The sequence below is a fragment of the Oryctolagus cuniculus genome, chromosome 6 (genome assembly GCF_964237555.1).
Source record: "Oryctolagus cuniculus chromosome 6, mOryCun1.1, whole genome shotgun sequence".
In the NCBI taxonomy this organism is placed as follows: Eukaryota; Metazoa; Chordata; class Mammalia; order Lagomorpha; family Leporidae; genus Oryctolagus; species Oryctolagus cuniculus.
In genome coordinates, this window is record NC_091437.1 from 143229540 (window position 1) to 143241852 (window position 12313).

Consider the following 12313-nt stretch of genomic DNA (forward strand, 5'->3'; position numbering starts at 1 on the left):
TGGACAGTGAGAGAGAGAGACAGAGAGAAAGGTCTTCCTTTTGCCGTTGGTTCACCCTCCAATGGCCGCCGCGGCCGGCACGCTGCGGCCGGCGCACCGCGCTGATCCGATGGCAGGAGCCAGGAGCCAGGTGCTTTTCCTGGTCTCCCATGGGGTGCAGGGCCCAAGCACCTGGGCCATCCTCCACTGCACTCCCTGGCCACAGCAGAGGGCTGGCCTGGAAGAGGGGCAACCGGGACAGAATCCGGCGCCCCGACCGGGACTAGAACCCGGTGTGCCGGCGCCGCAAGGCGGAGGATTAGCCTAGTGAGCCGCGGCGCCGGCCCAGGTCTCTCTTATAATGCCTGATTCCTGTAATTGAACTCATCAGTGTATTAACAATCTTACTGCAGCCAAAAAGGGTTGTATGAAGTACACGAGGGTAAGTCCATGAGTGTATATGCATATTACACATAAAGCAATTGATTATATTGGGAAAAAACTTCTTGGATGTCTAAAGGACAATTGATAGAATTCAGTTCTACTTGCTGATTCAAAGAGCACTTAAAGCTGTTAGCAAGAGAAGGTTTTTTTTTTTTTAATCTTTTTATTTCAGGTAAATAACCAGCATTTTTAAACAGGTAAAATAGGGAAGTATTTATGAAAAGAAGCATGAAATATGATGCTTTACTCCATCTTGGTTAAGATATTTTAGAAGCTATATGCAGTACAAAAGACAACAAATAAATGTTAGGAAACCAGAATGGTAGTATTCTGTGCAAGTTTGTTATCAATTGCTCATAGAAACTCAACAGATATGAACTCTTCAATTAACACACAGTTATCCTTAGGTGTTTAAATTTAACTGAAAAGTGATCCCTGTTAAATATAAAAGTGAAAATAAGAGAGGGAGAAGATGTACAGGTCAGCACAAGCTCAATCGGACTTGCACCTAATGGGAGAGTTAGAAACATGCCAGGGGATTCCAATTCAATCCCATCAAGGTGGCATGTACCAATGCCATCTCACTAGTCCAAGTGATCAGTTTCAGTTCATAATTGATCATAATTATAGGATTAAGAGTCAAAGGGATCACATAAACAAGACTAGTGTCTGCTAATACTAATTGATAGAATTTAAAAGGAGAGAACAATCCCACATGGGAAGTGGGATAAACAGCAGACTCATAGAATGGCAGATGTCCTAAACAGCACTGTGGCCTCAGAATCAGCCGTTAAGGCATTCGGATCTGGCTGAAGAGCCCATGAGAGTATTTCAGGCATGGAAAGCCAAGACCCTATGGCGAAAAAAAAAAAACCAAAAACAAAAACAAAAAAAAACCTAAATGAAAGATCTCTGTGAGTGAGATCCTACTGGAAAGAATGTGCCATCAAAGAAGGAGGTACCTTTCTCTGAAGGGAGGAGAGAACTTCCACTTTGACTGTGACCTTGTCTAAATATGATCAGAGTCGGAGAACTCAAAAGGCTTCCATAACCTTGGCAGCTCGTGACAAGAGTCTCAGGCGATTACTGGTGCCATAAACAAGAGTGTCAATTTGTTAAATCAACAACAGGAGTCACTGTGCACTTACTCCCCATGTAGGATCTCTGTCCTTAATGTGTTGTGCTATGTGAATTAATGGCATAACTAGTACTCAAGTAATACTTTATACTTTGTGTTTCTGTGTGGGTGCAATCTGTTGAAATCTTTACTTCGTATATAAAGATTTACTTCTGTATATAAAGAGAATTGAAAATGAATCTTCATGTGAATGGGATGGGAGAGGCAGTGGGAGATGGGATGGTTGCAGGTGGGCGGGAGGTTATGGGGGAAAAAGCTGCTATAATTCAGAAGTTGTACTTTGGAGATTTAAATTTATTAAATAAAAGCTAAAAAAAAGGAACTCAACAGATAAACAATTAGAGTTTGTAATGGAAGATTGACACCATGCTGCTGTAATGTAAACCAATTTGATTTTACAAAGACAACTTCCAAAGATTAATGGAAAATGCATATTATGAAAAAAAGTACATAGATATCAAAAATTTTTTGCACTGAAAGAAATTTATCTTTTAATCTGTTTTTGCACAAACTTTTGTAGTCCCCTCATAAGTGTCTTCACAATTTCAACAACAAATATGAAGTAGATAGGAATCATATAGTGATGTGTGTGACTAAACTTATAAAGATGCATTAAAGGGGTTTTGAATAATTAAAAGAACATACAGAGATCCTAGGTTAGTAATAAAAATACAGATGTCAGTCTTGATTATTTTCTTGTTTTTTAAAAATTTTAATTTATTCATTTTCATCTGTTTGAAAGGCAGAAACAAATCCAAATAAGACCTTTCTTAAAAGCCTGCAAAGATAATAGAATGGATTTTTTTTGGAAAGTACACAAAAATGTCAAGGAAAATTCTGAAAAACAGTAATAAAACAGCATTCTTCATTTCAAAAATTAAAGTGTAATATGAAGCATTATGAAACTAATTAAACACATAATACAGGTTGCATACCTGTTATCTGAAATCTTTGGGTCCAGAAGTATTTTGGATTTAGTGATACACATATGCATAGTGAGTTATCTTGGGGATGGGACCCAAGTCTAAACACTACATTCATGTATATTCATAAACATACATAGCCTGACATTTTTAGTGCAGCTGCACTTTGACTGCAGTCTGTCACATGAGGTCAGGGTGGAGAATTCCACCCTGAAATCATGTCAATGCTTAAGAGTTTCAGATTTGGGAATATTATGGATTTCAAATTTTTGGATTAGAGATACTTGACCAGAAAGAGCTGTAAAATAATGCAGTAATCTCCCCTGCTCTACAGGACAAAACTTCTAAGATTCCCAGTGGATGCCTGCAACCAGAGAAAGTACTGAACCCTATATGTATTTTTTTTTCCTCTACTGATACATACAACAGTACTTCATTAAGTTAGTAAAAAAGTAAAATTAAAAATCATATTTATTTTGATATAAAAGATTTTTGAAATCCACACATACTTTTTTTATAATATTTATCTTCTATGAACTTTTTGTGGACTCCTCATACATTTTATGATAAAGTTTAATTTATGACTTAGGTACAAGAAGAGATTAATAAGGGTTTTGTGGTTTGGTAAGTATGAGAATATTTCAAAAAGTTTATAAAAAGTTTACTTCATCTTTTAATTCCATTTTTCTATGAACTTTTGAAATATGTGTATTTTACTGTACTTACACCTTTTTACTGAAAGGAAGCACTTTATAGCTTTTCTTTGACATATCCAGGCAGAATCACTATTCTTGTGTTTTGGGGCCAGTGACTAAAATAAGGGTTATTTGAACACTAGCACTGATTTTGTGATAGACTGATAACCTAGATGGTTACAAAGTAACTAACGGGTGGGTAGGATATACAGTGTGATATGCTGGGCAAGGGTAGATTCACATCCTAAGCACAGTGGAGCAGCCTGGCAGATTTAATCCTGCTATTCAGAATTGAGCAGTTTTAAGAATTGTTTATTTATGGAATTTTCCATTTAATATTTTCAACCTCAGTTGATCATGGACAGTTGAAATCATGGAAAGCAACACTATTGGTAAAGAGGTTGGTAGGGGGGAGATGGGGACTACCACAGCCAGAAAAAAAACCTTCCCATTATACATGAGAATTTAATAGGACAAAAGAGGGATTACATATAAAAGTAGTTCCGAAAAATAGAAACTTTTAGAAGCTAGCATTGACATTGTGCTAAATACTAAAATGCACTTAAGAGTTGAAAATAAGGCATGCAAAGCAAAATATAAGAAAATGAAAATAAAAATATGTTTCAAAACTCAGGAGAAAGCAGAAAGATGGATAGATTTTATGAAGTAAACTTTTGTAACCTTTTTTTAAAAAGGTGAAATAAAGATTAATATTTCCACCAAATGTGATAGCAGCAAATGACTATCATAATAAAGATCTTGCAGGAAATTAGTAAGAAATGAGGAAGGGATTGGGAGTCTTTGATATATATTTTGAAAAATAAAAACTAATAGTGTAGAGATATGAGACATTTATAAGCGTTATAAGATTCTGTTGATATTTATTCACAATGAATGTGGTGTGCTAATTATTTCTCTAATAAGTATTTTTTATAAAATACAATGAAATGTATATCATTAACTTGGATTTCAGTGTGTCACATGTATAAAATATAAAATGCAGCTTATTCTCTACCATAGATGCTTTTATAATCTTTGGAAAAGGTAAAACTGTAAATTCAGAAAGCGATAATTTTCTAAGTATATGTTTGATTTCACCTGAGCTCTTCTTATTTTGAAATAATTTATCTTTGATTTAAAAAAAAAGACCTTCCAACTCTTCAGAACATAATACTTTCGCAGTGTTTAATCAAAACAATCTTATTAGCTATTAACCTAGAGTTTGTGAATTTTAAGTGAAAAATATAATTGATACGGACTTCTTGCAGCTCTGAGGATTTAGCTTAGCTTCTCTCTCGTGGATCCACATATGTAATTTCCATCCCCTCAATCGTTCAGTAAAATTATATCATAATTGGGACTCAATAAATGTACTCACAGTATTATGGCTACACAAATATTGCTTACTGCTAAATCCCATAGTTTACTAGGCTTACCTTTCTCTGAGCAATTTTCCCCAGAGTTATTCTTTAATTTTCTAGAATTTTTGTGTTTTATGCATCTATGGTAATGTTTCAGTACCATTTTCCAGCTTTCTGCAGAGTCGAAGTCATCAGCTAATGTTTTGGTTCCCCTGCCCTCCTGAGCACCCTGTTTTTGCTGGGTCTCGATGCCCTGCTGTCAGGTCATTCCGTTTCTCTGTTGTCCCGAGGCTTTGCTTTTCTTCCTTTGGTTTCACCATTTCCCCCATCCCATGTCTTCCTCTTGGTTTACCCCTCATTGGCAACGTGTGTACATCAGTGGCATCTCCTTACAAGGAATTTCAGGACTAAGTTCTGATTTCTCATATGGCTGTCCCATTGACAGTTTAGCTGGCTATAAACTTCTGTCTTGTGAATTGTCTTCCCTCTGAAATTTGAAAGAATTTCCTCCATGATCTTCTAATATGTAGGGTTTGGCAAACTTTAAAGGACCAGATTGTCAATATTTTATGCTTTCTTGGACACATTTGATCTCTCTCTATGAAAAACATCCTTAGCTTCTGGGCCTTAAAGAATTGGTCGTGGGCCATAATTTGCCAACTCTTATTTTGTCTTGCTGTCTTCCCAGATGGAAGCTGTAAAAGAACATCTGATGCATAAATGAAAGCTGTTTATATTTAAGAGGGAGGTACCAGAAAGCCTACTGAAGGCTTTGTGAGTCAGCTTCATCACAGGGTGATTAGGAAGCGAATTGGCTTTTTTCCTTATAGATCTCCAGCTGTTTCTGAGGGGTGTTTCTTCAGGACAATTGAGTTTCCTCGGAGAAGGGCCTTTGAGTAAGTAAAGGAGGAAGAGTCTCTTGTCTTCTTGGAGGCATACTGGCAGAAGCCTGCTACAGGACTCACAGTCTGGGGCATGTCCCCATTGCCAGCTCTTTACCTCGTCCCTGTCTTCTGGCTGATGCCACTGAATCCACAGCTGTGCTGGTGCAGTTTCCCAGGCAGTGAACCTCCTGTTCTGAAAGAGGGTGTGGACAGGAGGAGAAGGCACTCAGTCACACACACCAATGAGGAGGAGTGCAGGTGCAAATCTGTGTGGCATTCAGGGCTCTTAATAGCCCCAGCACCTCTCCCAGCTTTTCTGGTTTTCATCTTCAAGTCCCTCCTGGTGCCTTTGAGATGTCCCCTGTCTTTCCTTCTGCATGGTGAAACAGCTCTATTCTCAAAGGCTTCCCTCCTACATCCCCTTGGTTGTAGCAGGAGGCTTCAGAACATTCATGGAAAAGGAGAATTCAAAAATTATCTGAAATGTCCGTGAACTTCCTTCTCTGCCGACTCATTGGCCACTCCCTTCTCTAATACTTTCAGATATACCACCTTGCATCTGCTGCCATCTGCTTTTTGATCACTTTTCTCCATGTGTGTTTGTAGCTTTTTCATTCCTCTCCTGCCATTTTTATTGAGGAACAGTAGAGATAAATGCACATATTTAGTCCACAGTGTTTTTCTGGAACAGTTGATTTCAGTACCCCAAATAGGAATACAGTATTCCTGAAAGTTTTTATAAGTGTTTCAAATTTTGTATCCCCTTTTATTCTTCAGACACTTAATATCTGTTATTTTGATTAAACCACTTAGTTCTAGGTGCTTTTCAAAAGCTTCTGTGGAATATCAATATTATTAATTAATTAATTAATAATATTAACATGATATGAACTGAAGGTTATTACAAAGAGGGAAAAATGAGTTTAAATATTTTAAATTGATCAGATTTAAAACTTCAGACTTTTATTTCTATGAGAAAAAAATTTTTAAAACAGAGTTTAGAGGGAAAGTATCTTTTCTTGAGGGCATGCATAGATACTCATTTGGCCTTCTAGCCCTCTTTTACTTTCTGGAAATTCTTATACATTTAAAAAAATTTTTTATTCGTTTATTTGAAGACAAAGCATAAGAAAGAGAGTGATATCTTCCATCTGTTACTCTATTCCCCAAATGGCCACAGCAGTCATGGTTGGACAAGACTAAAGCAAGGAGCCAGGAACTCTCTTTTAAGTCCCCCATATGGGTGACAGGGGTTCAAGCACTTAGGCAGTCATCTGCTGCCTTCCCAGGCACATTAGCAGGAAGCAGGATTGGAAGTAGAGCAACTGGGACTCCAGCCAGCACTCTGGGGTCTTGGCATCACAAATGGAGTTTAACTTGCCGTGCTATGACACTGGCCCTCTTTCTAATATTTTAGAAAACACCGGGAAATTAATTGATAGCGAGAAAATATTATTTGGCTAACTTAAAATCTCAAAAAGAGGAGGCAGAAACTAAACTGCTAAAAAGAAAGAAATTTGGGCTTTTTGACCAAAAGAAGTTTTTAGTTCATACCTTAAGAAAACAATGTAAATGTGAATTCAGTATAACATCTATTCTGTTACATAGTTTTACTGTGAATACTAAACATTACTGATGTATTTTGTTTATTCTTTTCCTCCAACTTCTTCAAGACCTGTATCTGTCCCTTCTAGAATATAAGATGAAAATATATGATTGAAGCTTTTTAAATGAACTCGTGCTCCCTTATACACGTTTTGCCTCAATAACAGCATAACAAAGTGTTTCTGTGAAAGTTATATTTATTTTCAACAGATTGTATAGAGGGTAAAAGTCCTAATCTAATTATTTAATCACATGAATGCTATTAAAAATAAAAGGTTCATTGATTTAGCAAGTATTTATAAATATCTGCCTTCATAGAATTAAAATTTTTTCTTTTGTCTGTTAACACATACATGTTAATTCCTGCATACTTGTGCAAATATTTATATAGGTTTTCCTTTTTCAATTCATATATCTTAGCTAATAGCTAAAACATTCAAATATACTTTTAACCTATTAGGTATGGAGTTTATGGAGTTTAACAATGGATAATTTTTAATTATAGCTATGTCCCTTTAATACTAAAAGGCAATATTTAAACAACAAAAAAGAAATTTGAAATGCTTGCTAAGGATTTCTATGTGCTTGTTTTTCCCGTTCTAGGATTTGGGGGAAGTTTTTAATTTGCCTTTTGTTATTTATCCTTTGAGCATCCAGATGTTCAAATACTCTTGTGCCTATTCTGTGCCAGCCATTGTTCTCAGAACCAGAATTCTGCCATGAGTCAGCCAAATGCAGACACCATCACACACATTTCAGATACGTGGACGAGTTTCCTCTTAGAGAACAGAAGAGTCTGAAATAGAGTCAGAGTACCTGTTTGATGTATCAATTTCACATTTGCTATATTGACAGAAACAAAAGTATTATACCATATTTTAACACACAAAAGTATTATATCATATTTTAACATACTAACATTTGCTTGTATTACATAACTAAGCTGCTTTTTCAATCTGTATAATCAGTAATTAATCAACAATCACATTCAGTATTCAGGGTTTTATCATACTGGTTTTTTTACTCTATATAAGCTATGTAAAATAATTTTACATATATACATAGTGTCCCTCACTATGTCATTTTCAAAATATTACTCCATCATTGTGTACTCTAAATTATATACAACCACCTCTGGGTGAAGTTCAGGCTGCCTAAATACAGTCCCTCCCATCATTTCATGAAACTTTGACACACATAATTTATAGTCAGTATATGATGTGAATCTTCAGGTGGAAAATGGTCTAGTTTTTAATGGTCAGCTTTATAGTTTAATAATCACTTTTCATTTGGTCTTCAGACTCATATATTCCTGGAAGCCTTTAAGCCTCTTACCCAAATAACGGACAGATATTTGCATGAGACACTATGCTGTAGGGACCTCAGAATGAGTCAGTTTATTTTGCTTTGAGCTACTCTTTTTTGATGGTAAGATGAAATTGAAAGAAGTACTAGCTACTAGTTACAGGGTTGAGAACCATTTACAAATTAAAGTATTTTTATAAAAATTAACACTAAGAGAGGTAGGAGGGGAGAGGGTGGGAAAAAGGAGGGAAGGAGAATAGGGTGGGAAGTATCATTAGCTCTTAAAACTGTACATATGAAATACATGAAATTTGTTCCCTTTATGTAAATTTTAAAAAGTTATAAAAAGAAATTAAAGCATTTTTTATCAAGTGTCACAGCCTTTGTCTGAATATTAAATTACATGGGATGACTTAGCATAAAGATATTTTTTAAGTATCTACTTACACATTCACCTGTTAATGTAACAAATTAGGCACAGCTGATGGATTTTGAAAATAGCAGGTGTCAGCCTCTGTTAAAATCAATCAGTAGCAAGATTGTATATATTAAATCCTATATCATGTCATGAAAATTTATTTATACTTTAACCACGAATAAGCATAACTGTCAGCTTTGCTATTGATGTGTTTCAACTCCAGATATTTTACTGAACACTAATTTTTTAAATTTCAAAGTTTGCAGCATCATTGAGAAAAACTATCCAAATGCATTCTATCATTCTTTTCAAAAATAATTTACTGGGGCCAGCGCTGTGGCATAGGGGGTCCTGCCACGCTGGTATCCCACAGGGGTACCAGTTTGAGTTCTGTCTGCTCCACTTCTGATCCAGCTCTCTGGTATGGCCTGGGAAAGCAGTAGAAGAAGGCCCAAGTCCTTGGGCTCCTGCATCCACCTGGGAGTTTTGGAAGAAGCTCCTGGCTCCTGGCTTCAGATTGGTCCAGTTCCGGCCATTGTGGCCATCTGGGGAGTGAACTAGCAGATGGAAGACCTCTTTCACTCTCTATCTGTTTTTCTGTAACTCTGATTTTCAAATAAATAAATGAATAAATCTTTTTAAAAACTATTTCATTTTATTTAATAACTATTACTTTAATAGCTTATTAATTTAATTTAATAATTATTTAATTATTGCTTAGAGTTGAATATTATCTTGAAAATACCATTTTGTTTAGTCCTTTGCATTTTAAGAATTAATGAGGCTTTTTTTAACAAAAGTTTCAGAATTTATATTTACTTTTTAAGATTTATTTTTATTTATTTGAAAGGCACAGTTATAGAGCGAGAGGGAGAGACAGAGTGAGAGATCTTTTATCTGCTGGTGTACTCCCTAAATGACAACAAGGGCCAGGGCTGGGCCAGATCAAAGCCAGGAGCCAGGAACTTCTTCCAAGTCTCCCACATGGGTGCAGGGGTCCAGAGACTTAGGCAGTCTTCTGCTACTTTCTCAGGCAGGGAGTGGGATCAGAAGAGGAGCAGCTAGGCCTCAAACTGGCGCCCATCTGGGATGCTGGTGTCGCAAATCGAAGCCCATATGAGATGCCATGTCGGCATTTATATTTCCAAATAAATATGCTTTTAAATAGTCTTACTGGTACAGTATGCATTTATTCTAATGACAAAATCATTTGGCAGCCATCTCAAACTCTATTTTGATATTGATTATGAAATCTGTTTTTACTTATCAAAAAATATAATCTTTCCTTCTAGTTAATTTTTGTTAAAATGTGATCACTGCGGTAGGCATTGTGGTGCAGTGTGTTAAGCTGATGCTTAGGATGCTGGCATTGCATATTGGAGGGCCTGGTTTGGTTCCTGGCTCCTCTGCTTCCAACCTTCCTTCCTACAAATGTGTCTGGGAAGGCAGCAGATGGTGGTTCTCATACTTGAGTCCCTGCCACCTATGCGGGAGTCCAGATGGAATTCTGAGCTCCTGGCTTCAGCCAGGCCAGTCCTAGATCTTGCAGGCATCTTGGAGAGCAAACCAACATGGCAGATAGATCTCTCTCCCCACCGCCCAATCTACTTCTTTGTTTCCTATAAATAACTAAATATTTCTAAAAATGTGACCACTAAGATTATTCACCAAACTTGGCCTTTGAATGGTGTTCAACTGTCTCTAAAACTTAAATCCCTCCTCTTTCTTCTTTTTCATGGACATAGGTTTATCACCATTAAAAATATTCTGAAGAATCCATTTCACACACTTGCCCAGTTAACCTTTTCCACTTCAACTTAATCATTTTAATACATACTAATTTATCTGGAGACAGTTTAGTATAGTATATTTAAAATTATCTAATTGAATAAGAGTATAATATCCAACTGTAATGTCTTCAAAAAGTTATTAAATAATAATTATAATTGTTAGTAAACAGTCTGGCCAAAAGCTTTCTATTTTTATTTTATTTTATATAAGCAGACTTGTGCCACATAGGATTTGAAGAACGGTGCTTCAGAGAAGTTTGTAAATCATAGTCTAATAAAATACAAGTATAGAGATACAGAGGTATGTGCCATGTGGATCCTGAGCACTCAGCATACCTTAGTTGGGAAAATTATTGGCATCAGTCGCTGTGCCATTTTATCTTCCATTTTCAGTATTAGTAGATTGAACTTCACGGTATGGGCAAATATTGAGTTCTGCCACACTTTTGAAAGATCCGTTACATGAGGCATTGCATTTTTCTTATAGTTTATTTGCTATATTGGCAATTTAAGATCTGTACCTACCAGTAGCCTTTGCTCAAAACTAATTCATATGCCAGGCCCAGTTCTAATATGAGTCAAATAATTTACATGAGTCAAATCAGTAAATCCTCATAACAGATTTTTGGAGGTAGATTCCCTTATCTCCATTTTTCTGTTGTGGAAACTAAGTCTCAGAGATTGAATAATTTGGCCAGTGTCATTGAAGGAACTGAACATTTAAGCCCCCACAGTCTTTGTCTAGAGTGTGTGTTGTTGACCATTCTATTGCACTGCTCTCAGGAAATCATAAACATAGGATTTATAGCAACTGCATTTTTCGCTTATTTTCTTTAGTGATGGAGGTAGAGGAGTAAACCCACGGGTGAGGGTGGTGGCAGGGAGGGCAGCAAGGCTCGTGCCAGTGGCCTTTGACAGCTCAGTTAGAATTCAGGATGCTTGTTAGTAAGGTTTCACACCTTCTGCTTTACTTGAGTATGTAGCTTAATTTCTGTCTGGATCATTTTAATCCTGTTTTATGGTCCCTATTTCATGAAACATTTTTGATAAATTCTTTTGTTTTTACAGAAACTCAAACAGAAGAATCAACAGCTGAAGCAAATTATGGATCAATTACGAAACCTCATCTGGGATATCAATGCCATGTTGGCCATGAGAAACTAAGCTGATGTTTAAACGTCCTGCTTTACACGTTATTCTGTGTTTTTTTTCCTTTCGAAGAAGATTATTTATCTGTTTTTATTTTAGTCAATAGACCTAATTTTCCTATTTTTACATTGTAGTTTTTATGTTAAAGGATTGTTTTTAAAAAATGATTTCACAGAAGAATATTGTAATAAACTTTGAAAGGATTTGTGTTTTTGTTAATCTTCATGAATTGAATAATTGTTTTTTAAAAGCAAAATAAAATTTTGTAAATAAATTTTTAAATTTGATCAATGGTTTTTCTAATTTCAGTGACTCACAAGAATATGTAGATATTTTTATAGATGAAAGTATGCAGTACAATCAGTCTGTGGCACAAATTAATTAATTTCCATTTTGGCTTTTTTTTTTCAAATTTATTCTCAAACCAGTTAAAAGAAAATAGTTAACTTGTATATTGCTATAAGTAGATGAAAATGACTATTATATTTGGTTGTGTTTTTTTTGACAGGCAGAGTTAGACAGAGAGAGAGAAACAAAGGTTTTCCTTTTTCCGTTGGTTCACTCCCCAAGTGGCTGCTATGGCTGGCGCGTTGTGGCCGGCGCACTGTGCCAATCGGAAGCC

At 36.0% G+C, this 12313-nt stretch overlaps 1 protein-coding gene across 2 annotated transcripts in view; it reads left to right on the forward strand.

Annotated features, from left to right (window-relative positions):
• The window catches only part of MED30 (mediator complex subunit 30), a 29976-nt gene extending 17998 nt beyond the window's left edge, over window positions 1-11978 (forward strand). Inside the window, exon 4 of one of the 2 annotated variants that reach the window (XR_011389304.1) lies at window positions 329-11651. Coding sequence is in view for 1 of the 2 variants with exons in the window: in XM_002710743.5 (XP_002710789.1) it covers window positions 11611-11706 (96 nt within the window). In the remaining variant the exon portion in view is untranslated. Of the gene's footprint in view, window positions 1-328 lie in introns of both variants that reach the window. The other variant, XM_002710743.5, reaches the window with a different exon arrangement.
• Window positions 11979-12313: the final 335 nt, after the last annotated feature.